Source organism: Aulonocara stuartgranti (assembly GCF_965226115.1).
Source record: "Aulonocara stuartgranti genome assembly, chromosome: 18".
NCBI lineage: Eukaryota > Metazoa > Chordata > Actinopteri > Cichliformes > Cichlidae > Aulonocara > Aulonocara stuartgranti.
Window position 1 is genome coordinate 24,062,712 of NC_138954.1, and position 26,856 is coordinate 24,089,567.

General features: G+C 41.3%; 2 protein-coding genes across 4 annotated transcripts; one reads left to right on the forward strand and one right to left on the reverse strand.

Annotated features, from left to right (window-relative positions):
- Positions 1–106: 106 nt before the first annotated feature.
- Positions 107–8,897, reverse strand: nr2f6a (nuclear receptor subfamily 2, group F, member 6a). Of its 3 annotated transcripts, none has more exons than XM_082512304.1 (6): positions 7,625–8,897; positions 6,527–7,308; positions 5,133–5,227; positions 3,468–3,796; positions 3,049–3,295; positions 107–2,409 (listed from the first exon to the last, which is right to left on the reverse strand). In XM_082512304.1, the coding sequence occupies exons 2-6, from the start codon at positions 6,793–6,795 to the stop codon at positions 2,135–2,137; spliced, it is 1,215 nt and encodes a 404-aa protein (XP_082368430.1). In that variant the 5' UTR covers positions 6,796–7,308; positions 7,625–8,897; the 3' UTR covers positions 107–2,134. The 3 variants fall into 3 exon arrangements, with proteins under 3 accessions (XP_082368430.1, XP_082368428.1, XP_082368429.1); XM_082512302.1 differs by having other exon boundaries at positions 3,468–3,799; positions 7,625–8,604; XM_082512303.1 differs by lacking the exon at positions 7,625–8,897 and having other exon boundaries at positions 3,468–3,799; positions 6,527–7,575.
- Positions 8,898–19,824: 10,927 nt separating this feature from the next.
- plvapa (plasmalemma vesicle associated protein a) lies at positions 19,825–25,887 on the forward strand. Its single transcript, XM_082514871.1, has 7 exons — positions 19,825–20,039; positions 20,126–20,528; positions 21,779–21,845; positions 21,953–22,662; positions 23,503–24,142; positions 24,282–24,339; positions 25,577–25,887. The coding sequence occupies exons 2-7, from the start codon at positions 20,133–20,135 to the stop codon at positions 25,608–25,610; spliced, it is 1,905 nt and encodes a 634-aa protein (XP_082370997.1). The 5' UTR covers positions 19,825–20,039; positions 20,126–20,132; the 3' UTR covers positions 25,611–25,887.
- Positions 25,888–26,856: the final 969 nt, after the last annotated feature.

Here is a 26,856-nt window from a genome sequence, read left to right on the forward strand (position 1 = left end):
ACTTGCAGTACATGTTGCAGTGTTTATTTGGCATTTTTCATACAGATGAAATTACAACACATTATTCAAGAAGTTAAAAAAAAAACATAACAAAAGACACATCGTCATCGTTTGATTCTTTTAATAGCGTTGCCATACACATGAAATTTTAAATCTTAAGAACTCAGTAACACAAAGATAAGAAAACATTAACAATATTGTTCCCCTGCCTCTACGGCGTGGTTGTGTGAATTGTAGACTGAGGGAAGAATATGCAAAGAACTTCCAAAATGGCCCAGCAGCAAATCAAGAAGCAGGAGTTGCACCCTTCCTCTCTGGTTTCTTAAATTGCTAACTGCTGAATCGTGCTGAGTTTGGAGTGCGTTTTTCATCATTTCCTTAAAAATACCTAAAATAGTCCTGATTTTGTAAACCCGCCTCTTGAAATACCCATGTGAGGTAAATTCATGTGGACCGGGGAATCCCATCTTCTTCTAACCCGACAGACCGTATAATCTTTTGGCATTGAATATCCTGCAGATCCTCATCAATTACAACATCATTCACAAACAGCAGAGACACACTCAAGATGCTAAGAGATGAGAGCATGAACAGCTCTACGTCGTATTAGTTGTAATGGCATTCAGCTTCTTTCTTGACATCTCAACAGATGACAGAGGTATTTTCATGTAAATACAGGTAGGAAAAAAAAAGAAGAAACATTTAGGAGCTACCATTGAAGGCAAATACTTTAATGTTTAAATGAAACTTTAATTACATAAAATAAAACAGTATCAACTTAGCAGAGATCCAAAATAACAGTTGAACATGCAGAAAAGACAAAAGCCGGGCTCAATATATATATGTACATATTTCAATACAGTTTTCGGGAGATCGTGATCTCCAGAAGCGTAAACTGGAATTTAACTGGTAGTGTCGATTATTTACTCTTAGAGCTGTTTTTGTCAAGCTAATTCTTGTTGTTTTAGAATCGTTTCAAACAGCTAAACTCAAGTAGGATTTAGACGTCAGCCTGCCGTTTCTCAGTGCATATGTGAAAAAAGAAAACAAATATATATTTATATATATGTATATATAATAACAATGATGTTTGATCAAAATAACGCTGAACATTCAGCGAGTCAAAACGACTGAAAATCAATTTGGGGGATCTAAGACTCGTGTTACACAGGTGTCTCAAATTTGTACTGAAAAACAAGGCAGTTGTCAAAAAGAAGGCGGTTTCTGGTGAACAAAATTTACAGAGGTTTGTGTTTAGGAAATATCAGACTAAAGCATTCTGATGTCTAGTGAGGTATTAGTCCGCTCTCATCTTACTATGCCTTTTTTTTTAATCTTCTTCAACTACACCACCAGTGAGCCCTGTGGATGAATTTAAATGCGCTGTTTACTCGATGGTCAGGCAGTCACAAGTCGGTTCATCTCGTTTTCTGGGTGTGAGGACCATCTCGTAGGATGATATGATAGACTTTGGTGAATTTTCCTTGGTTTTATCTCCTTTCTGCTCCTTTTCAGGAGCTCCTTAGTGTCTTCCTCGTTGTTGAGGTAAGAGTTTCCCTTCAACAGTGAGGCGCACAGATCGATCCGTAATAGTGATACTTCATCATCCTGTTGTCAGTTATTTGGTTAAAAAGGTCATTGTATCACAAATGGCGAGCCATGGAAAATGAGCCTGGTGTGGGAAACACTGCTCCTCCGATGTTTGTTGGCAGGACAGTTTTGTTCTCTAAATGTATTTCTAGTGGGGTGCTGCTGCCCTCTACATGAAACTGCAGAGTCTTTAGTCACTATGACATGTGGGTGGTGACATGACTGGCTGTGGTGGCCATATCGGAGCCCAGCGTGAGGAGCTGGTCTCCGGCCTGGGACCTGGCACCAGAACGACAGCACTGGCAACAAGACAGCTCCAGCTTGGCACTGGCTATGCTATTCTTCTACTCTCTTCTTCTGGAGGCCCATGTGGAGTCTGAGGGCTCGTTCATGAGGGGGAATTGAGCGGTTACAGTACAGTGCATATGATGGCCAGCTGGCGCTGCAGTTTGATAACCACACAGATGGATAGTGATGAGTCAGGAGGTTTCCTGTGGGTCCTTGTCGTCACTATTACCAGACGGAGACCTCGTCTGTCAGGGAGCTACTGTCCTGGGACATACGGCCAGCTGATTGAGTTTCCGGAGAGCTGCATGTCCCGGATCAGCGTCTCAATGGGTGTCTTTCCTATCAGGCGCATGAAAAAGAGCTGGGAGATGAGGCTGGCAGGAACGGCACGCAGGGCGGGCAGGCGCAGGAGGAGGCGGCCGAAGCGCTGAGGCTGACTCGGGTACTGCATCCTCTCGTACTCTGTCAGAGCCACCTGAGCCTTCTCCTGCAGAGACTCCACGTGTACTGGGTCTGTTAGACCACAGGCATCTAAGAGGGAGGAGGGAGGAGGCAGTTACTTAATAGTGTGGGCAGGTTACATAAAGAGTCGTGATGAGCCTAGAGGAAGGATGAAATCCCAGCAAATAATGTAATAAAACCTCCCAGAGGGAAACACGTGAAACCAGAGTGCTTCATCTATGGATGCTCTCAGGCCAAAAAATGATTTATAAGCCTCACTTAAAAAAAGTTTTACTTTAAATAATGATCGCTTTTAGAGGTGACAGTCGCTATAAACTATGTCTTTAAGGCAGACACTTATGTAAGACTTAAGTCAGGAAAAGCTCAGGGCTCATGCTGATCAATGGTGCTGCTAATTACAAAGCACTTAAAACATTACTGCATTTTCAATGACAAGCCAGGAGATGGTGCCATAGGAGGTAAATTGTTCGATGAATGCCTTGGACTAAGTGGCTTGTTAGTCTTCCAGCAGTTCTTTGTGTTTTTTCTCCATGAAAGAAGAAGAAGGGTCTTTTTTACAAGATAAAGCTGTTGGATGTTTGCCAGGCACCATCTAACTGTGAGGATTTGTACCATTCTTTTGTTGATCTAGCTGTGCTAAATGACAGCAGGTGAAGTCAACAAGCAAGACGTTTTCTGCTCTTACTAGCCACTCGAATCACTAATCACCTGGCGAGAACAGCGCGATGGCCTTGAGACAGCTGTACTCAGCAGAGTCCACCTGTAGCCTGGTCAGCTTGTCCACCTGGTCCTGGAACACCCTCACCTGATCCATGAAGGACACCACGCGCTCCGCAGACATGGGCGAGGAGTGGAAACCAGCTGCAGCCAACAGGGGCGCCATGTGGAGCGGCAGGGCAGACTGCGCCGCGCTGAGGATGAACAGCTCGCTCCAGCTCAGTCTCAGCAGGGCCACCTGAGGATTTAGTAGTGTCTCAATCAGTGACACCCCCCCTCAACACTTTAATGTCTACTCAGTTCATTCTGCTTATCTTTTACAGTTCCTGCAATATAATCTGATAAAGAGGGAAGAGTCTTTCAAAGTCAAAACTGTATATGTGGCGTTTAATTAGAAATAATCCTCTAACCTGGTCGGACACAGGCAGCTCAGGGAAATAAGGGATGTTCCTCGCCCACTCCACTGTGCTGAAGAGTAACCGCGCAGCCAGTTCACAGATATTATCTATTCCCATAGCGTTATCAGGACCGGCCTGCTGGTTGTACTGGTGTCCGTAGCGACTGTTGGGGTAAGGCTCGGCTCTCAGGAGCTGGGAAATAAGTTCAGACACTGGCTGACCACCACCACTACCTCCATTGTTGTTGTTATAGAACTCGCCGCCTCCAAGGCCACTGGCGCCACCTATGGGTGTGATGGAGGGGCTGAGGCTCGGCTGAGGTGGGATGCGACCGCGTTGAACTGCTGTATTTTGGTTGGGGGACAAAGGGGAGGAGAGGAGAGGAAAGGAAAGGAAAGGAAAGGGTTTGGAGAAGAAAAGGGCAGAATAGAAAATTGCAAAAGACAAGGGGAGGTGATGGAGGGGATTTGGTTGAGAAGACCAAAGAGAAGAAAAGTTAAAACTGAATTCAGCCAGCAGTACATTTCTGATTACCAGGCCTGACTCAATTAGGAAGCTATTCTCTAGCATTGAAAGCATGCACAATCAAGCTCAGCTCAAAGCAGGGCAGAAACCAGTAGAGATCTCTCCATTTGGGGATATTAATTCCCGGTATGAGCATCTGCCCTTTTCAAGCGTCCTTGATCAATATGCCCAATTCACACATACAGTAGGAATGCGGCTCACTAGCTGACTCTGACCTCTGACCTCTCAGTCAAGGTAGTGGAGCAAAGGGAATCTCTCTCGTTTTCTATAGGGACTCATAATGTGTGTAGTTAGCGTACTTTGTGATCTGTGATTGCAAGGAATAAACCAACTGAAGGGACACTGAGGGAGGATGTCTGTGCTTAGACTCTGTTGATGTCAGTTTTAAAAAGCCTAACAAATGTGTTTGTATACAACTATTTATTTATTTGTTTGTTGTTGTGTATCTGTCAGAGGGACATTTACTGATGGCCTCGCCTGATCCTCCACTTAGGGTGAAGTTCCCATATTGGATTCTTCTTGATTGAGCCAACAAGTCAGAGGATTTCTGTAGCTTCAACCAGAGGTTTAAGCCTCTGGGACGCAGGTGTCTTAGCCCTGTATCCCTCTCACTCACTGTTACGCAGGCACTAGATTAAGCCACTTAGTACATGGCATTGAGCTGACACGCATGGCTTGCTAAGCCATGATAGGACCTAGAGAACCATGTGTGGCATTCTCTGCACTACAGAGCACAGAAAAGGCAAGATCACACTAGCAGATAATTACTACTATACTTTAATGGGTTTTTATTCTTTATTTTAAAAAAGTATCTGACGGAAATAACGAGAAGACTCTGATGCTTAGTGCTGAATGTCACTTATTCCCCCTTTTTTATAGTGTAGTGGTTTACACATTTGCCTAACAAGCAGAAGATCCCCGGTTCTTTGGGGTTTACGTAGGGAAGGGTATCCAACATATAAATCAAATAAGCAGAGCTACCCACTGTGGCGACCCATTGTAAATACAAGAGCAGCTGAAAGTAGCCTCTTTTATTCATTCAGCTGAACTATTTCCACTATTGTGCAATTACAATCACAGCATTTGCCACAGTGTTTCTTATTCTTATAAAGTGAATGGATGGTAAAATAATTTGGGGAACAGGATAGTTACCTTCTTTGCGCATGCCAACACGGAAGCACTTCTTCAGGCGACAGTACTGGCACTGGTTCCTGTGGTGCTGGTCGATCTGACACTCTCTATTTGATCTGAGAATAAACCCGCCAAAAAAAGTCAATTAATGAATAATAAGTCATTAAATATTTGATTGTCTGGAAAAATGAAGTTGGCCTCATGTCATCGCAAACAATTCTGCAGCACATGCAGCAGAGCAGCATTACAGATGTGTAAAGTTAATAAACATTTGCCTCACATCACACCTCTTACACACTGTATTTACATGTATTAAAATACATCGACCACACTGTCCTGTAATACAGTTAATAACGGTCAGCTCTACTGCGGGCGTCAGTTTGTGTGACGTGTGATCAAAAGCGGCCAAACATGATGACAAATATAAGAACAAACCCCATACAGCGAGTGGAAAAGCTGCTCTGCTCTGATGTGCAGCCATTATCTTCCTCTCAAAAAGAACAAACAAAAAATCTGATGAGCATAAAAGCTGTTTGCAGATTAGTGTCAACAGCCTGATGCCAGCACTTCCTTTTAACAGAGCTACTCAACATTAATATTGCATTATGAAACTAGATTTTCCACGAGGCTGCGCACAACAGGATGGCGCCCAGAGAGCTGATGGCTACATGGTTCAGTCATGTAGCTTAACTGTATGTAGCTGTGTGCTGTGCACAACAGACGCTTTCATTATTATTCAAGTAAAATTGGCTAAAATGTTATCATGGGCTAAATAAGTCAAATGAACAGCAAATAAATAAATAAATAAATAATTGTAATTAATTAATGGATTCAGACAGTTTTTTGATCAGAAGTGAACAGAAATAATCTGAAGTGAGAATAGCTTGGCATGGCAAAGCATGCAAGCTGAAGAGCACGGAGAGTTTTTTAGATCGATTTAAAAAAAATGAAAATAATCACTAGTTTCAAAATTGTAATGGCGATCTAGTGAACACATATAATAAATATTAGCTACAAATAATAGCTGATTTGATTAGTAACATTTCTGTTATTTTTGGGGAATAATTTAGTCAGAAAAAAAACAGATAATAGAGAAAATGTTCTTCCCACATGAAAGCAGTTTGTTTTGTGGCACTTAAAGTAGTACACCCAGTACAACAAGACAAAGAAATGCAGCGAGTCCTTACATTTAGGAAGTTTATATTTGTCAATAACAACTATTTTTTCAATATTTCATTTAGGCTACAATTTTTTTTTTTTAAAGAAAAAAAAAAACCACATGGGCGTATTTTTAACGATAACTAATCTCATTTCCTCTTTCACCTTCCAGATCCTGTATTAAGCGGGTTTCTCAACGCTGTGCGAGCTCAGCCCATCAATAAATCAAAAAATAACAATTACCCACAATGCCTCACCTGCAGGTGTAGCTGAGGTTGCGCCTGACGCTCCTCTTGAAGAAGCTCTTGCAGCCCTCGCAGGTGAACACTCCGTAGTGTTTCCCGCTGGATTTATCCCCGCACACCACGCAGTCCACCACGCAGGCCTTGTCATCTTCTCCGGCTTCCATGTCGCTGCCTCCCGCCTGGGGAGAACCGTCTTCCTCCTCCCCCCTCAGGTAGCCCTTGTCCCCCAGCCCGTTAGTGCCCCCATTGGGATCTCCCCAGCCCCCACTCACCATGGCCATCGCTTGGTTACCGAACCACCGCAGAGGAAAATGGGACAGGCAGCCAAGATTTCTGGTTGCTGTCAAGGTAACATAAATATCAAAAAGTCCAGACTGTGTGTGCGTGTGTTTTCCCCCACCTCTCCCTCTCTCAGTTGTTTATGAAGTCTCTGGGTTATTATACAAAAGAACAGAAAGAAAAACAATCCTTGGGGTTGATGGCAGATGTCAATGAGAGGGGGTTAAAAAAAGGAGGGGGCTTTAAGCCTTTGAGTAGAAGTGTGTTTGGCAGGAGAACGAAATAAAAACAAGAGCGATCAGTCTCCTCCCACTCCACTATGACCTGGAAACAGTCTCAGTGTGGCAACTTTTAGTTTTGCATGCATGTAGATTTCAGTGTCTTGTGTCTCTTGCGCTCTCTCTTTATCCAGCTCGTAGCCCTTGCCTGGTGTTTTCGTCCTCTTCTTCAGACCAGTTCCTGAGATGGTTAAGGGCAACGAGCACTGCCCAGGAAAATAGTCTCAGCCGAGGAACCTTACACAGGAAACACACATTAAGCGCACACCCTCCAAAATTAGAGCAAAACACAAAATCATTTGCAAGCAAACGGCACGAGGTGCAGAATCCCGTCTCGCGCTGCTCTGCATGCTCTTGTCCTCTCACACACGTACAGCCCTGTCTCTGTAGCAACAGTAATGGCTGAAAAAGGACCTCAGCATAGCTCGCCTCAGCACATGCCTGGAGACCATTTCACCGCCCCTCTTAAAGTACCCCTAACACTGAATTTGCCCTTGCTAGTAGCAGCTATTCTGTGTATGTAGAGTCCTTTGAGAGAAAATGTCAAGCTTACCTTAGAGCAAACAGTAATGTGGTGTCTGTGGCTCCCCTCGCTGAAAAAGAAATCCTCTCGTCGCTCTAGAGATCTTCCTGAGAAGGCAGGCAACTCTTCTCTCCCTGCTGTAATCCTCTCAGCAGCAGCAGTAGCATTGTGACCCGTGATGGAGACATTCCACACTGAGCAAACCAAGTTAATGTCCACGCAGCAGCTGCAACATTTTCAGGTGGTCACGGCGGTCCTCAGAGCGATGTTGGGGGCAGCTGCAAAAGCAGCAGCGGTGGCAGCAGACCTGGCGACGTGGACTGCCTGCACTCACTTCCAAAATACACACCAGCAGATCCCCGGCACAAGGAAGTGATCTCTCTTCCTTGCTTGTTGTAGCTTGTTGTAGCTTCAGTTGTGACACAAGCCTCTGTGCTTCCTGCTTCCACAGAGAAAACCCAGAAAAACAAGAGAGCGTACAAGAGGGTGTCCGTGTGCTCAGCCCTCCATAGTTCCTGCGGTCGCTCTCCAGGCGCCTGTGCAGCCTCCCTCCAGCCTTTTGTCAGTGCTTGTCCACCAAGAACTAATGACTTGCGGCCTAGCCCCTGTGTGCTGCTTTTCGCCTCTGTGTGTGTGTGAGAAGCTTTTCCCTATGGCTCAGGCGATCAGAAGGAGGGGGTTGCAGAGATGGGTGCTCCTCTCACCCCTCTGTCTCTCCCTCTCCGGCTTCACAGTCCACAAATCAGATTATGATTCAAGGAAATGGCTGAGCTCGACACACAGACTGAAATTCTCAGCATTTGCTTTTTTCCCCCCACCTTCTGTCTCTCTCTCTCCTCGACCCTCTTTCCTGTTGTCTGTTTTCCTCCAACGTATTTGTAAGTGTCTGTGTGTGTGTCTGTGTGTGTGTTTGAGAAAGAGAGATCAAGCAAAGCCGGAGAGAGAGAGAGAAGGAGGGAGGGGAGCAGGAGTGTATGCAGAGGGGGAGGGGGCTGTGTGTGTGTGTGTGCGCTCCCAGGGATTTGACACTGCTATTCAAGCCCTGTGGTTACCATGGTGCTGGCTGCCTTATATGGCCATTGGAGTCAAAGAGCAAAGAGAGTGGGCTGTGTAGGGCAGCGTGCGCACACAAACACACACACAGGAAGAATGTGGAGGATGTCTGTCTTCAGAGATGCAGAGAGCATGACCCCGAGGCCTCAAAAACCATCCCGACAAAACCAGATTACCCAGAAGCCCCACAACAAACACATGCAAGCCAATCTCCTGCTTCGCCTTTGTCTTTAAGAGCACCCTCAGATTCATGCTTTCATATCACAGTAAACTTTATTTTTTAAGAAGCCAAGCGAGGTAGCATCGAGGTGAACTTTAGTTCCCAGCGCAAAAGCGCACTGCGCCGTGACCGGTGCTCTTTGATCCCGCGTACATGCGAGCAGTTCTCCCGAGAACACTTTTATTGTGCTAGAAAATAGAGGTTACCATTTAATGGTCACTGCTCATTTCTCAGAGGTCCTCTGTTTTCAGCGCTTTGTTGCTGCACACGGTGTTTTGTGTCGGAGGTTACCCCGAGAGGTCAAGCTGACTTTCGCGCCCCTTGCCACGCTAAAAGCCCGGGGTCAGATTCCGATAAAAGGGTTGGAGAGGAGGGACGACAACCTCGGATAAGAGCTTCAAGAGATAAGTGATGAATCTGCTTGTAAACTGCGCAGCTTCATGGGGGTCGCAGTCGAAGATATGGATAGATGAAAGTGCCCTGAGAGATCCCATTATATGCAACTTGTCTTATCTAGAGATTGTGAAGGTATCTCCCCCCCAACCCCACCCTACTGACAAGCAGCTGGTTAGCCCCACCCCCATCTGCACTTTTATTGCATTCCTAAATCTAAATCCAGCTTTACCGCTCTCCCCCTGCAGAACACTGTGTGTATTTGTGTGTGTGTGTGATAGAGAAGCATTGTCCTAACCATTGTGCAGCTAATGGGTCATCAGAGGTTTGTGTGGGAGAGAGTGTGTGTTAATTTGAATGAAAGTCCCTTTAATTAGGCCTCTGTGCCTGCTTATTGTCACTTCTTGTGTTGAGAAAGATTAGGCTTGTCAAATAAAAGGCTGCTTGTAAAAGGAGTGTGTGTGGAGGGAGATGAGATACCCAGCAGGGCCGATAATCAATACTTTTTGTATCTGAAAAACAGTAAATTTAAAGAGTTCCCATTAATTGCCCTGTCGTTAGATGTCAGAAGATTTTCAATTTGGCATTGCAGGTCAGAGGATGTATTACAGGTTGATTTACGCAATCAAAAGAATGTTAAAACCATTTTTTTCTGAGTGTTTTGTGTAGCTTTATCGCATTATAAATAATGCTGTCAGTAATATTTTAGAGCTCTTGTGGATTCAAACCCCTGGATTCTGAACTTTTTAGTTTTTTTCCCTTTTTTTGGCCTTTATTTTGAGAGGTTAGTACAGGGAACAGGCAGGAAACAGGGAGAGAGTGAGAGGGGGATCTGACACACAGGAAGTGGTCTGACCTGCATGCAAACTGAGGCTCCGGCAGTAGCCTTTGGCATTTGTGTCGCCTCCTCAACCGGCGGAGCTTTAACAGCACCCAACTGCCCTTCTTGTATGCCATTATCCATGCAGGTTCAGCATTAGCGCACCAGATTGCTGCCACTGACATGTTCTGTCTTCAAAACATGTCAATGGCATCTTCCTAAACTCTCAGTTTTAAAAATGTCAATAATAAAATTGTCATTTACAGAACCCGAATAGCATTTCGCACACAACAGGTGTGACATTTAAGATCACTTTTTGCAGAAAACAATGAGAATATTTTACATTCTCGTCACTTCAACGCCAGCGTGTCTGTCCGATTTAATGCTGCTACTGGGGGCAGCAGAGGTGTGACCTTTGGACTTGCAGGATGTGATCGCTCCCAGCGAGAAATCCAGAAATGCAAGACTGTGAAAAATATCTGTCAAGCAGCCAGAACAACAGACACAAACGTGCATACACATAAAATAGTGAAGTCTGACTATCTAATAGCAGTTTAAACATTTTGGAGATTCTCTTTAGGTCAACAGGGTCACGCTACTCAAAGTGCAAAATGCTCCCAAATTGGCATGTTAACATATTGAACATAAATAAATGAAATAGAATATTGTTTTATTTGTTCAACTTTTTGAGCACTGCTTCTGTGTACAGTGGTCCGTTGCTATGATGCGGTTCACTTTTCGCGGCCTCGCTGTTTTGCGTATTTTATTTTTGCATGCTTTTTGTTTTGTTTTTGTTTACAGCACGTCCTGATCGGCTGTAGACCATTGTCAATCAATCTCCTACATGCCATGTCTCCAGCTTGTCAAATTTACATAAATCTTCGATCGCTAGCAGTGTAACTCTGAAGTGCTGTACTTTATGTTTGTAAATGTTTTGCACCTTCAAAGGCACCTACAGTAGCACCCAAAAGGCAGAGGAGGATGCTAACCATCGCCGAAAAGATTGGACTTCTGGACATGCTAAAGGAAGGTAGAAGTTACCGTAAGCGAAACAAAACAGTCAGATAAGTCCAACTTTACTCAACTCATTCTTCTTGCTTCCTCTGCTCCCGTACCATTGATTCATTAATGTTGAATTCTGTGGCAGCTGCTCTATTCCCATCTTCTGGACCTGAAAACAAGGTTTGATCTTTGGTTTTATTCTATGATACTGGAAATATTTTTCTACTAAGATTTGAACTTTGAGGGTGTTTAAACAAGAGAGAAAAGTGTGAAAATGTTCATGCCTGTCTGAGAAAAGTGTACAAAGTGTGTAGTGAGGGGTTTTACAGCCTTAAAACATCTATAATAATTGTAAAAAATAAAGTTGGCTACTTCGCAGATTTCACCTATCGCAGGTTATTTTTAGAACATAAACGAGGGACCTCTGTACACCTGTTACTTGTATTACACTTTTGATTGGTGTAAGAAAGTCAGTGAAAGTTTTTTTGAAGAAACAGGAAAAAAATCTAAATTGGCATCCATGAATAAAGTTATTATCTCTAAATTTTGACTTAATATCTCAAAATTAGAGTAAGGGGCTTGAAAATGTGTCCTACGGATGGCAAATTTTTATCTATTTTTTTCCAGTCCCATGAAAATCAAAACATTCCCACAGGCAGAAAAAGCTTCCATAGACAGTCACATCAAGTGAAAGAGTCAAATGTTTCTGATGTTTGCCGAAAATTATGAATGTAGAGGTGATGCAAACAGTGAAAATCAGAGCATTTCAACTACACTACTTTTTTGATGAGTTCATACTCCGATATGACTGACAGCTGCCAGCAGGTAGATCCAGTCTTGCAACAAGCAAGCAAAGGTTGGTCACCTGTAATAAACAGCACTTGTGATTTTTAGCCCAGTCTGTTCTTTAAAAAATAATGTGTGTGTGACCGAAATATCTATGAACGTCACCTCTCTGAGATGAGATACACAGATTAAAGGAAAAAAAGAGCTTAAACTAATTTAACCCCTTTAAAATTTTAAGCACAGTCTAGATCAGCAAACCATTTCCCAGGGTCCCTCAATGTTGAGTTTTCACGCACCAACATCAGTAATTATAAATAATTAAACAATCGCACACCACAGCAGGCAAGCATGCATTAGTATGCACCACCATGATGATCTTATGTTTTCCATTTCCTCTGATATTGCCTTGATGACGCTCTTATATATATATATATATATATATATATATATGTATGTATATGTAAAAATGAAATTGAAAACAAAATAAAATCTATCATAAGAAGAAAAATGTAAGTGTGCTTTATTTAACAAAAAGTAATAGATTGTAACAGCACCAGCAGTCTGTAACATACTGAAGAATCTGAAGTACTCGGAGCATTGCAGTGCCTCGTACACGAACACTGTGTCTTTGTATAGCTGGCTGTGGCTTCTTTTACTGAGGTAAGAAATGTCCAAGTTTGTTACGGATCCGAGGAACCAAGTGAACAAGACACAGCTGAATCCTTTCTTCAAGGTTAAGCAGCCTGATTGGGGTCAGAGTTGGTGAATACATCAAATGCTGACAAGCAGCTGGTTAATAGAGGACATGGCTAGCTAAAAAGGCCTGTTAGTTGACTTTACAACCCCATCACTAGACGGAGGCTTTGTTTGCTTTAAAATCACATCTAAATATACACAGTTTTACATCTCTACGTTTACACATGCATGTAAATCTGGCAGGTCTTGATGCATGCACAATCATCCAGCTCCGTAAATCCCAAAAGGTTGATTCAGTTCATGTGGACGTAACGTTTTCACGTATCCAGTGACTACAGTCCGAGACAGATTAAGTCACACTTGAACGAGTACCGAAACCTTTCTCCCACTGAAAACGCTACGGCCACATGAACTCAATCAACCTTTTGGGAAAAATCTGGCATGTTTTTATGTGGGCTCAAATATTTCATTTAAACTGTGCAAAAGTTTGACTTTTTCCTATACGTCTATCTACCTAAATGTCTCATTTCTATGGGATTATTGTCCATCTCTCAGGTTAGAGATGACTCTAGGTTATTCTCAGTAAATCATCTTATGCAATTCTAACATGAAACTAGTTTTCCAAGTCTTTAAACTCTGCTCAGAAAACCTATTTGTCAAATTTAAAATGATTGTTACTTTTTTGGCTTTAAGCTGCCAACTTTCCTTTAAATTTAAGTTTACGGGGCAGTTAATTGAACCGTTTGCTTGTGTAGACAAGTTGAAACATGAATCACTACTGTTCGTTAACATTTTACCTATTTAAGTTAACCTTTAAATGTCTCATGTTAGGCCATCCCTCTCCCTGAGGCATCCCCACCAAACTCTAAACTGATCTAAACTGTGTGCTTTCAACTGCATCAACATATGGAAAGTAGGTCTTTACTTAAAAGCAGTCGTGAGGCGTCTGTGTAGCCTTTTTTTTTTTTTTGCAGGGATGCTGTTTTCATCACGCTCTGATGGCCGTCAAATGTTTAGACTTGCAGTGACAGCTTCGCCCTGAGACCAGCGTGACCTCTGACCTTTGAGGAATGGACAAGCCTGGTAACAAAAACAGAAGCCTTTTGTGTGGGTCAAAGGGAAAACATCTGCTGTGCTGAAGACACAGAGAGAAGGAGGGGAGGGGGATTAACTCCCAGGTATTCATCATTTGGTCTTTTCAGTCACCTCAGATGAGAGGTGCTTGGTGGGAACGTGCAGAAAGCCACTGTACATTCCATCATTACAAGCGAAACCCCCCCCCCCTTCCTCCCGATAATTTCCCGTCTGCCTCATGGCTCAGCAGGAAAAAAGTGATTAAAAAACATAGATAAATACAATATATATGAGGGGGAAATTTCTTTGATATGAATGCTCCAGTCTTTCTTATCACATAACCGCAGGAGGTGCTGGCCACAGCTATTCTTTCATTTTTTATTTTTTTTTCTAAATTAAATTTGAGCCAGAATAAATGATCTGAGAGGATGGCACATCACAGGGCCTGTTGAGAAAATTCATTTCAGCAATTCTGTCTTTGATATCATCGCGCATTGTCGTGATAAATGAACGTCTGAATTTTTTAACCCCGCCGACGCGGTGCAGTGCCATTTAAATTCAGCTCAAGCTGGAGCGCAGACAACAAGAGCAGGTATTTCCACTTTCTTTGTGCACAAACTCTGCACATGCCATTATTTAGCACCACCTTGTTTATTTGCCTTTCCGCGGTCTGATGATTGACGAAGGCATGTACCACCTCTTTCCTTAAGTAAGCCACCCAATACTGCACATGTTCAACATAACTGCGCAATGTGCACATGAAACATCTCAAATCCTATGGTGTGATTCTGGGTGTCATCCAGGAGTTTTTATTAGGAAATAAGTTTGGGTTTTTTTTGTTGGGGCAGATAAAACAGTATGCCAGGTAGGTGGTCCAGGAAGCACTGGAGTAAAAAAGAAACATGTAAATTAGATGCCTTTCCAAATATTTGGTATTAAAGTGAAAGCTGGACATTTTAGGGAATTATCGAGCAGTTGCCAGGCAACCAGCGGAGCCTCCAGGAAGTTAGTGCTCCCAGCCGACACATAACACAAACCCCCTCCTGGTAAAACTGCAAATTGTTTATACACTTTGGTGTGTATGCATTAGAAAAATGAGATGTAACAATTTAATTTGTGACTGTTGAGAGCTGAGATGAGAACAGCCGTCGAAGTTTCATATCTGTCACATGAAGGCACAGACAGGGCAATGTTAGCCTAGCTTAGCATAAAAGCTGAAATCAGATCTGGATGTTCACAGGGACCAGCACGAAGACAGGAAGCTACTTCAGAAGTAGCTTTGTTTACATTTTTACATTTTATCTTTATCACATCTCTTCACTGGGCAGAAGAAAATCCATCAACACAATTAAAAAGAAAATTAACCGCTCGTACACTGAACCCACTTTATTTCTGTGGCATTTAAGTAGAAAGTAGATTATGTTAAAAGTGAGCCTTTTTTGCTATTGGCTGGATTATGTTACCTGTGGTCATAAGCAAGCCAACTTGTATCAAGACTATATGCTACACAAGAAAGCAAATCAGATTATTTTTCAGATTTTGCCTTGAACTTAAGAAAGTGTGAGGGAACAAGCATTTGCAACATTAAAACTATCTGCCTAAAGTTGTGCACATTTTTCCTGTGCTACAAGATGGTTCTGACACACGTGAACATGGACACGGGACCTCTTGGGGTGTTCTGTGGTGTGTGGATCCTCTGTGTTTGCGCTGGGAATTCCAGTATGCTCTCAAGTGAAACTGGAGATGGAAATTTTGATTTGGGTGGGATATGGAGAATCTGGAGGCCAGCTCATCATCACAGACAGAATAAAAGATGTCATCTTTTATTCTGTCTGTGATGAGGTTTGAAAAAAAAGTCAGTGTGCCTTAAAAGCCTTAAACCTGCATTCTCTCCAATGGCCAGCAGGAGGCGATTCCTTTGGATGCAAGTCAAATTCCGCTTGTATAAGAGTCTTTGGCCCTCACCTTTTTTTGGTCTATGACATTATTAAACATTTCCTTGATGGGTTATGAGCTGAATATTCTATTCAACATGATGTCAAACTAACAGTTAAGTCAATTTTGTGAATTTGGATCATTCTACGAGTCAGAATGAATGATAATCAGAGCACTTTGAATCATAAGCATAGAGTGTCCTCAGTCTGTATTTCAAATCACATTCAGTTTCAAAACACTGACAACAAAAATCCCCAGCTTGAGGCTTAATAACAGTACTTCACACATCAGCTGGTAACATCAGGACAGCAGTCATAAAACCATTTTTAGACAGGTGCTATGAAACTAAGTAACATCTCCATCAGTGATACACACAGCTGCTACACATTCAGATGTTCACATTTTTTTGGAGCACATTTTAAAAATTCAGCAGCACGTGCTGTATGAAAGAGTCAGTCCATCAAATATTAACTAAAAATCTGATCTAAATAACAAAAGCTGTTAATTAGTAAAACACAAATTTGTCCACAGCATTACAAAGAATTTATAATTCTGTGTTCAGCTCTTTAAATTGTCCTCATGTGTTGCAGTATTTTCACTGCTTTACTGTTCACGTCTGTTTTCTTCTCATCCACCTCTGATTTTGTGGCTAAATTTTGGACATATGTTTTGCTGTGAAATTGCAGCTTTTCAAATACTTTTTTTTTGTATATATGGAATGCTTTTTAAGAAATATCCATCCATTCGCTTCCGCTTATCCTTCTCAAGGTCACGGGGGGTGCTGGAGCCGATCCCAGCTGTCATAGGGCGAGATGCACCCTGGACAGGTCGCCAGTCTGTTGCAGGGCTAACACTGCAATCAATTAACCTATCCTTGCATGTCTTTGGATGGTGGGAGAAAGCCGGAGTACCCCACGCAAACACAGGGAGAACATGCAAACTCCACACAGAAAGACCCCAGCCTGATGGTGGAATTGAACACAGGACCTTCTTGCTGTGCGGCAACAGTGCTAACCACCGTGCCACCGTGCTGCCCTTTATAAGAAATATATCTTTTTATAAGCAGCCAGTCTGCCCACTTTCAGAATTTATTTTTTTTGCACGTTAAAATCTGCAGCAATATTTGAACATGAATATCTCAAAACCTATTAAAGATAAAAGACTGAAATTTTTATTGTCCGTTCTTACCATAAAAATGACTCAGGACCTGTAATCTGGAATAGACAAAAGAATATCTGTGTTTGGGCAAAGTAAATATAAAATAAATAAATAAATAAATCAAGCCATCCTGTAAAATCCCATATTTGAGCACACATTGATATAAAAAAAAAAATCACTAGTGTCAACTTCAGGACGTTATATTGTTGTATGTCACAAAAATACTGAAGGAAACATGCAGAATACTTTTAAACATGTTAGTCAAAAAATGAAAAAACATGCAATTTTTATCAAAATGTTAGGCTATATTGAGCAAATATGACAAGTTGTGACAAGATAGTCCTGCCTGGACAGAACAACATTCTCAAAGTTTTCTATTGGCACTCCAATTACAGCCAAGAAAATAATTTTGTTAAATAGGTGCATATTTTTCATTCATGCACATTGCCTTAGAGGAGTATAATAATCCAGGCAAAGCTTAAAAAGACTTTCCTGACGCTTGGAGCTGCTACACACACATGCATTCAGCCACTACATTTCCAAGTAGATCTGTGGCTGTAGTAGTGTTTATGTTCCTCTAAGTGGCAGTGTGTCCCATGACGATTACTGTATGTGACTGTCTTCTTGCTGCGCCATCAGGACAAACGTTACCTAAATGATTATCTCTTAAGATATGTCATTACTGATTACCAGCCTGCTGCAGGTAAATGTATTAGAAATCTGTCAGTTTTGGTACATTGTACACTGTAGAGGCCTGTGCTTAATGTTACTGTTTAATACATGAGCTGATTTCTTGACTTGACAAATTTGATATGTTTTAAAAATATGTAGGAAACTATAAAAGAATCCCATAATGGTAAACTGTGTGTAATATTTCACCCACACTAAAACGAAACTTTCACATTCATAAGATCTAAAGAATGTTTTCTTTATATATGTGTAAGAATTATTTATATGTGCTCATATTGTAGCACCAAGGTTTACTTTAACCACTTCCAAATGTTTTGTTGCTCATTTGCAGAAGCAGTAATTCTGCATTTTAAGCGAACATGCAAGCAGCCCTCAGTGGATTTTGTGTGGGTGTATGCCCTCTCCAGTTTCAAGAAACACGAGCATAATGGAGGTCTTCGAGTTTCAAGGAAAATAAAAAGCACAATGCAATACCTTCTCTTTGGTCTCTCCAAACACCCCCTCCTGCCACATCAATTTGAAAGAAAAAACCGCTGGTGAATGACAGCGTGCAGCTTTTTTATAGTGTCTGGCTGAATTCTGATATTTTTATTTTTCAATAAAATAACTAAAAAATCCTGTTGAAGGGAAATATTTTCTTCCCGCCACAAGCCTGAAGTGTAATCTGGCACAAACATTTCAAGCTCTGTGTTTCTGTTAAAGGTGCTTAACCTCAGCTGCAGGAGCAGATGCTGCACACCTACATTAGCTGCTGCTGTGTGGGAGGGGTACACATTTGGCTTGTTCTCACATGAGGTGCTAGAAATTGCGGCTGTTTCACACTCACATGGGCAGCTGTTGATGACAGTTTTGAGGCTGAGAAATAAACAGAATTTGGTTTAAATAAACTGTTTTTGCAGTAACGTCTGCATTTTCTAACAAAAAGACCTTAAGCGGCCTCTTAAAATCATCGTTAATCATGACTTTAAACTTTTTTTTTTAAATCATGCAGTCAAGTGAAATATAATTGTTATGCTTAGATGGCAGGTCTCTCTTGGAAAATGAGGAAATGAGAATTTTTAATCTCAATGAGATTTTTTACCTGTATAAACAAAAGACTAATAATAATTTAAAAAAAAGATTGCTCAGTTATGTCAAAAAGGTTTTTCTTGGTTGTTGTTATTTTTACAACTGCATGAAGATCCAAATGTCTACCATGTTCTGAGACAATTCAATTAAAATACTTCTTTTTTAAATTACCAATATTAATGGCATAAAATCTCTCAGATAGATAAGGACTTTATTAAGTGCACACTGCAGATAAAATGGTCTTTATTATAAATATAACATTATCTACAAGAAATATTTTCTTGATTGTTAACGGTCAACTCAAACACTTAATATTTGATTTATAGTCTTTGTGATGGGAGTCCTGCTGGGAAAGACGCACCCAAAGCAAAGAAATCACACAAAACTGGACCCTATGAGCCCTTCCTGTTATTTATGTCACAAAGGAACCTGAAATTCACATGCAAGGAGATTTGCTCATGTTCAGTGGCAAAAAATGGTGTTGAACCACATTTTAGTGGCTCATCACCATCACCACTGGAGTCCGACTTCACTCCGGGCTTCACGTGTTTAGCGTACGCTGGAAGTAAAACATAGCTCTCTGTGCTGCTCGACCAGGTCGGCATCACCATGATTCCAAAAATAAAAATAAAATGGAAACCGGACCCACCATCTAGATATTAAAAAAAAACAAGCAAACCACTTCAACCTCAATTAAAACACCCTTATTATTTGTGTAATCTGTATCCTGTGTTTGTTGAGTCTTTTCTGTAGATTCTTGGCAGCTTTGGACATCAGCAATTCCTCTGCAGTGTGCCACTTCCTGTCAACCATGTCAACAATAGCGTTCAGGACAAAAGTTGGGATTCTCACTCTTACATTTCATTTTAAATCGCGCATGTGTGTGTGTGCCTTAGTGCATGTTTGTGTTATGACAGAGGGAAGTGTGCTGACGTCATTGTGTTGGACTGAGACTCGAAGCATCAAAGAGCCACAGAATAAGACTCTTAGAGGAGCATCAGGAGCCATTGTCCTCCTTGTCAGCTGCGTGATGGAAATCACTGTTTATGATCCCATGAAAGATGGATTTGGCAGATTTACAGGGAAGCTCCACACATTCAGTCCAGTGAGGTCCTCGGAGCCCATTGGTATTTGGGGTTTTTCAGCAGGCCTTAAATTCTGACTCAACCAATTGCAATGAGGTGCAGTTCGCAAATTACAGTAAGAGAATTTATTTAGTTTTTCCCAAGAAAACATCTGGCTCATAAAGCATGCAGAGAGGTCATCGTGTGTTTGATAAACTCTGCATAGGTGTGGGCGGCCAACGGAGGGAGGAGACTGGGAACAGGACCATTCCCATTATAGGAAATGTGTGGCCAAAGGTGTTTATAAACCCTTGCCCAAGTTTACAACCAGCACACAATCGTTTCTATTCTCTTGTAGCACAACTGCAAAGAGGAATCTGGTCAGGATCTGCAGCATATTGGGCTTCACTGGAAGACTTTACAAGAAATGGGGTGTGAAATCAGCCGGACAGTCTGAAATAATTCAGCATTATCATCTGTCTCCTGGTAACTCTCAGATCTTGGACTTGCTTTAAGCCCTTCGTTTTGTTTTGTTTTTGGTTTTTGTTTTGATTTTTTTTACTCTGTTTTAGAGCACCCATGTACAGCAGCGGCTATTCCCAGGTCTCCAAGCACAGCCCACAGGCTAAAAAAAAGATGCAGTACCGCTCCAGCAGCAAGAGTTGCGGCTACTACATGCGCATCGTCTTCTTCTTCTCCTCGCTCATTCAGTCTCTTATCATAGTTAGCCTCGTGCTCTTTCTTGTCTATGGTAAGACGCAGGACTCTACATGCCAAGAACGCACGCAGGACCTTGAGGAGCGCTTCAGTCAGCTATCCTTGGAGAATGTGGCTCTCAAGAAGCAGAGGACAAACTTGACCAATTTCCTCAATGTCACCCTGACTGCGAAGGCTCGGCTCGACTCTGACCTGACAATACTGCGTCAGTACACCAATATGTCAATTCTGTATTTCCACGAATGCGATCAGAAGCAGGTGAGGAACTGAGCTTTTTACAATACCGATATCTTTCTTCTATGTCTACCTTCTTATGTGTTATCTAATTTAATTTATGAAGCTTTCATCTTTTTAATAAGTAAAATTACAGATGACAGGAAAAGATGATCAATACACCTGCAATACTTTAGCCAAGTTGATGCAAAATAATAATATACTTAATAATATTTCATTTGTGCTTCACAGCTTGATGAACTGCACATTAACAATAAATCCACAGGTTCAAACATACAAACTGTCAAATATACGGTCTTACATTCACTCCTGCATGCATGCTTACGCACACACATCAGAAAAACAAGAATAAAAAAAGCTATAAAAATGAGCTTTCATCATTCATTCAAAGCAAACCACATATTCAGCCAGGCTGAGGATGGCTGTTCCAGAGTCTAGGAGCCACAACTTCGAATGGCTTTGTACCAACTGAGCATTGTTTAAATGCAACAGCTTACCTAAGTATTGCTGACCATTTCCATCTCTTTATGGCCAAGCTGTACCTATCTTCTGATGGTCAAATCAGAGCTCTACATTGATATTAATGAAATTTGAAAATTAATTCTGAATTTCTCAGTGAATGGCAGCAAGATTAAATGTAATATTTGAGTGCTGGCGAGTTTTTTGTTTGCACCAGTTGGAGACAGGCTAAGGAGGACACAGAGGTGTACATTCAGTGATTTACGATAATCTGGACAGGGGGCGGCACGACAGAATGACTGACCTCCTCAGAGAAGCTGTCAGGTCCAAACACCAGAACCTCAATTTTGCTGGCATTAGGATGCAAGAAATCGAAAGATATCAAATTAGTAATGGCAGTGAGGTATTTACCCAAGGTGGTTATACACGTTAAAAGGTGAAAGTCTATGATAGTTGTACCTGTATTTGAGTTTATGGGCCATGCTGAGGGTTAGGTAAATGTTTGTAGATAAATTATATGAACCCCAGTGGTTAGGGTGAAGATGGTCCTGGTAAAAAAAAGCTCCAAGAAGTTACGCATAAATTTGTCCACAAAGGGAATGTGTCCATTCCTGCTGTATAAAAGTTGGCAGAGACCGCTGAACTTCACACCACCAAAACTGGAGATGAATCAAAATGATCATAGATCCATAGAACTTTAGCTCAAATATTTCTTGCGACTGGCAAACCTGAAGTTTTAAAAATGTGTTTTTTCACTCTGTTTTAGAACAAATCCCTAACACTCTGTTTTGTTTTGTTTGTATTAATGTCAACAGCTACAGCTCAATACTGAGCTGCTCTCATGCAGACTCTTACGATCCTCCCCATGCCCCATGTCAAGAGGTAAATATGATATGTCTTCAGTGCAAGCCCCAAAATAAATACATTAATGCATTTCATGCAGCTGTGACTTACTTTGTATGTTGTTTTTCTTTTCTATTTTTTTAAAGCTACAGATTTTAATACTTGTAACTGTGGGGTGATGGTCGAAGAACTGAAAGCTAGGTTTCAGCTTGTGAGTTCCAACTTCACCCAGTCAGTGCAAGCCATGAAGATGGAAATGGAGGAGATTGCCAAAGAAAGGGACAACCTCAACTTGGAGACCATCAAGCTGAGGAGGGATATCGCCACAAAAGAAAAGCAGCTGCAGATCTACGAGAAAACATCCAAAGATGAGTTTTCCCAGTCCTTGGGTTCGGTCTACAATGTTTCCAGGGCTTTTCTGCACAAGATCGATTCGCTCTTCCCTGCACACATTGCCTTCCAGATCACCTGTCCGAAACAGAGGGAACACCTGGAACAGATCCGCTCCAACTGCACCAACCTGTCCAGAGAGGTGGAAGACAAGCTCCAGCGTTACATGAACACCGTGGGAAATCATGTGGCAGGCATCCAGCATGAGAACATCCGCTTGAAGGCTGAAAACTGGCGATTCTCTGAAGACTACCGCTCGTGCAGCAAGGAGCGCGCAGGCATGGTTGAGCAATACAAACAGAACCTAGACAAACTTCAGCAGAAGCATGATCAGGACCAGGAGAGACTCCTGAGGGAAAAGAAGAGGCTAAGCGGAGAGAAAGAGGTCTTAGAAAGCACCGTCAATTATAAAACTAAAGCGATTGAGAGCCTTATGCAGCAAATCGAAATTCTCAACAAGTCCAAGGTAAGAAAAAACACTCAAGACTGATCGATATGCTACACAAGCCCCGCTTTTTGAGCTTTTTTGTGTTCTTAAATATCCAAGTTATGTAAAAACTTGGATATTTCAGGAAAAAAAAAACCCACTTAGTCATCAAAAACCTAATTTAATTTTCAACTGAGTCCTTCATCCTTCCAAAGCTTTTCTCAGGGGTACTCAATGACAACTGCAGACAGAGATTCATGCTATTATGAAAAGTGATCCCATGCAATTTGTCTTTGTCTGTATATTTTGTTGTAGATTTTCCTATAAAACTATTGATAAGTGCAATGATCTGCATTTATTGATACAGCAACTAGCTGATTTTGTGCAAAAACGTTAGCACTGCTGTTAATGACAGCCTCTGCGGTACAGAGCAAGTGCAGGAATGCTAACATAGAAAAAAGCCCATGCCTCACCTCTTTGAGATAATGAGGTGTTATATAAGGTGGATGAGATCAAAGCAGCATGACTGGTTGTTGGAAATGATCCAGCCTCAACTCCAGCAAGTGCAGAAGATGAGGGGGGAGCAGGGTATTGTCCGCCAGTAAAAAACTAGAGGGCAAAGAGGTGAAAGCAGGCAAATGTTTCTGCCTTTCGTGTTAAGTGTCTGCTATGGTCTGAGGAGAAAATTTGAACCTAGATGTGAAGCTTAGTGCAGTTTTGTGATTACTGAGGAAAAATTGAGTTTTTTCTTAAAGCAGAACTTGATTTCATTGTTTTGATATTTTCTCTTGATTCACGTGTTTTGTTGTGTTATACATGAATGAAAATTGAAGGCTCTATTTTCTCTCATGTTTAAACGGACCATTTTTTATTTTTCAGACAGGGTTTGCTGGAGCCCTGGCCCATCAGCCAGGCACACCAGTACAGAATCGCTTGGGTGTCGGCTCTAATTCTCCAAGCTCTACCAGTTTCGGTCAGCAGGGTAAGACAGGGTCAACTGGACTGTTAGGCCAAGGTTATAGCTCACTTGGATCATTCAATAAACCTGCATCAACTCTACTGGGTGCAACTGGAGCAAGCTCCTCAAATACACCCTTGTCCACTGGGTCAAGAGTCAGCTCTCCTGGGTCAGGACTTAACAATCCAAATCTTAGCTCAGGTGGAATAGGCTCAAATAACCCATTATTGAGTGGGAGAGGCTCTTCTTCCATCGGGTCTTCCTCTGGGTCATCAGTGTCTACTCCTAACCTCAGCTCAAATTCGTTTTCCTTGAATAAGCAAACTTCAAATACAAGAAGCTCTGGCTTAGGATTAGGTTCATCATCCTCCTCTTCCTCCTCCTCCTCCTCCTCCTCATCATCATCATCAACAAGTAAAACTACCTTTGGGCTTCCTTGGTTTGGGAGCAGTAACTCAGGTCAAAGTAAAACACCAAGTATACCAGGGAAAGGAACATCAAGTGGTACCAGTACTGGAGCTGGATCGCCATTTGGTGCAGGAAAACCCAATGGAATGACAGGTACACCCCTTGAGCATAAATAAATACATTTGTTTTACTCTTATTTATTATTCTCACTGTCAAACATCTAAATTTATATGATTAATAACTCATGGCGAGGTCATGATAAATCACTATTTTCTTATCTTTTAACAAATAGGCAACATCGCTCAGCACATACAAAATCTACAACGCCTGATCAACCCGCCTGGCCCACAGTAAGTATTGTATTTATTCTCTGAGGATTATGAGTTATTGCAAGTGTTGTAAGTTGCTGATTGCTGAGTCCTCCTACATGACCAGGAGGTGAGCAACCAAGATGGCGCACGGGTTCATCTTGAGCCCCTGAAGGTTCTTACCGATGTTGCTAAGTGAACGCCTAGCAACAGGCTAAAATGACCTCATTTAAGCATTTCTCCACCTATCTATCTGCGTCTGCATCCACAAAAGCTGAATGGCACATGATATATTATTGCATCATCGTGTTACCTAGCAACCACGTAGAAATAGGTTAAAATGACCCTTTTTATGCATTTATAAACATTATAAAAGCATTGCATCATTTTCCTTTCACGGTCAGCAGGCCAAATAATACTGTAGAATAGGCATGTACTGGTATTGTTATTATACTAATGTTCAAAAAAAAGAAAAGTGCAGGTTCTTAAAGAAAGGCGCAGGGCAATAAAATATGACACTAAATGATGTAAATGACCATTATTAATGCAGGATTATTTAAAAAAAATAGTTAAAATCAACATCAGCCATCACTTATGTTTTACTTAATGCTGAAAAGTGTGCTGATTAAAGAAGCAATGACTTTGACTAGTTGAATGTCAGCCTTTTGGGTTTGATTATAGAATCATAAAGACATACAACAGGGTATAATACTCTGTTCACAAACCTGTCTAGCTCTTACTAAATTAAGTTGCCAGCTGAAGACCTGCAAGTCACTCAAACTAGAAACACTAGTGGGTTATTTGTGCACCAAATAAAATTGAAGAAGCAATGCAATTGCTTACGTGCGTGAATGAGGCAACAACCTGTGTGGGTTTAAGTCTGCTAAAATAGCCAAGGTAGAGCATTTTTTTTAAGCAAATGTGCTGCCTCTTTAATCAGCATGACAGATTTCAGCCTCTGCTAATGTGATTAATTGGCCTTTTTAGACAAACCAGTTTTTTTTAGGTAACACAATGTTCGATGGAACACCTTACCAAAAAAATTTGGATTTTGGTAAGCGGTGGGGTAAATACATAAATGTTTTAAAATAGCTTTATAGGTTATTTCTAAATAGTTTATATCAAAATTTTCTAGAAGACCCTTGTGTATTACACAGATTATCACCAAAGTTATCCTTTAACAAAATGTTGCAGGTTTGATGCACTTCCACTTTATATACAATTACCAAATTTTTGTCTTTCTTTCTTTCTTTCTTTCTTTCTTTCTTTCTTTCAACAGAGAGAAACAAGAAGTCTCCAGAATGCTGGGTTAACCATATCATTTTTATAATCTGTTGTTATCTGTTACACATGGCTTCTCATATTGAGTTCTCACATTGTCTATACATAAAAGTACTGTATAATACGCTCTGCTTACGACAGGTAATGTTTCAGTATGCATGTATGAAATACATTCCAATAACTTGCACTTTTACATTTAAAATGTGAAGCTTTGTCATGCGTGTATGAATAATGGCATCTAGTATTTAGTATATAGTATTTTTACACTGTAAATACAAAGATAAAAATAAAGGTTTTGTTTAAGCCTAAGCATGTAAACTGTGCCTCTAGTCTCCATTTCTCTGTCTCCTTGTCTTGTTCTTTATAAACAAAGCTATTTAAAATATTATCCCATTCAGATCCGGAAAGAACTGTTTGTTTCTGTGTGCGTCACCTATTGTGTAACTAATTGTCTGCAGCTGACTCCCAAGCCCCTCCTGTGACAGCTTATTGGCAACACGGTTTAATCCTTCCAACATGTTTATGTTTACCTGCCAACTTGTTAGTATGGAGGCAGAGAAAAATGGTAGGAATCTTTTGACAAGCACTTAAAAACAGTGCGTAACCTCCTTACGGCAGAGAACACGGATATCCATAATCTAAATAAGATCTTAAAATACCTCTCATTGAAAAAGAAAAAAAACAGGTGGGAAAAGACGGAGCAATCGCTACATGATGAGTGGTCTGACCACACCTTAAACAAACTTAGACATAGCAATCAGATTTTATCTTCTTTCTCCGATCACAGCCTGAATATTAATACAACAGCTTTAATACAGACAAAAAGATAAACAAAGCTACTGGTCTTGGATTCGTTTCATACAAAGGTTCATTTTATTTGGACCCCAACAGTGTGGAGCCAACATGGTCCAGTGGGGAAAAAACATCTTGAGAACAGACAAACATCCTGTTCAAAGAACTGTGAAAGGATGGGGACATGCTGTTAATTCAAGAATCAAAAGGGTATTTGTATTGGTGCCAATTAAATACAGCACTTAGGCTTGGGCGAGAGGGATAGGATATCCTTTGTTTAACAGTAGTGTTTTCCACATTTAGGATGTGAAATGCAGGAGCGCCAATCAGGGTATTAAAGGTCAGATGGTTGGATGCTACTGGGAGTCTCTTTATTGGATGCGATGGGACACAGGATGTGTTAAAACTACTTACTGGAAAATTATCTTGATGATGCTGGTCTGAGCAAGTCTGTTTCCTGTCATGTCATCTCATTTTCCTGCCCCG

What these genes read in the sequence shown, in the direction of transcription:
- nr2f6a (XM_082512302.1), bottom strand. Translation starts at nt 6,795, where the DNA reads ATGGCCATGGTGAGTGGGGGCTGGGGAGATCCCAATGGGGGCACTAAC. An exon ending in TGTTGGCATGCGCAAAGAAG is followed by an intron (nt 3,800 to 5,132) that starts GTAACTATCCTG and finishes ACCAAAATACAG; the next exon opens with CAGTTCAACGCGGTCGCATC. An exon ending in AGCTGCCTGTGTCCGACCAG is followed by an intron (nt 3,296 to 3,467) that starts GTTAGAGGATTA and finishes CTAAATCCTCAG; the next exon opens with GTGGCCCTGCTGAGACTGAG.
- plvapa (XM_082514871.1), top strand. Translation starts at nt 20,133, where the DNA reads ATGTACAGCAGCGGCTATTCCCAGGTCTCCAAGCACAGCCCACAGGCT. An exon ending in CCCATGCCCCATGTCAAGAG is followed by an intron (nt 21,846 to 21,952) that starts GTAAATATGATA and finishes ATTTTTTTAAAG; the next exon opens with CTACAGATTTTAATACTTGT. An exon ending in AAAACCCAATGGAATGACAG is followed by an intron (nt 24,143 to 24,281) that starts GTACACCCCTTG and finishes TTTAACAAATAG; the next exon opens with GCAACATCGCTCAGCACATA.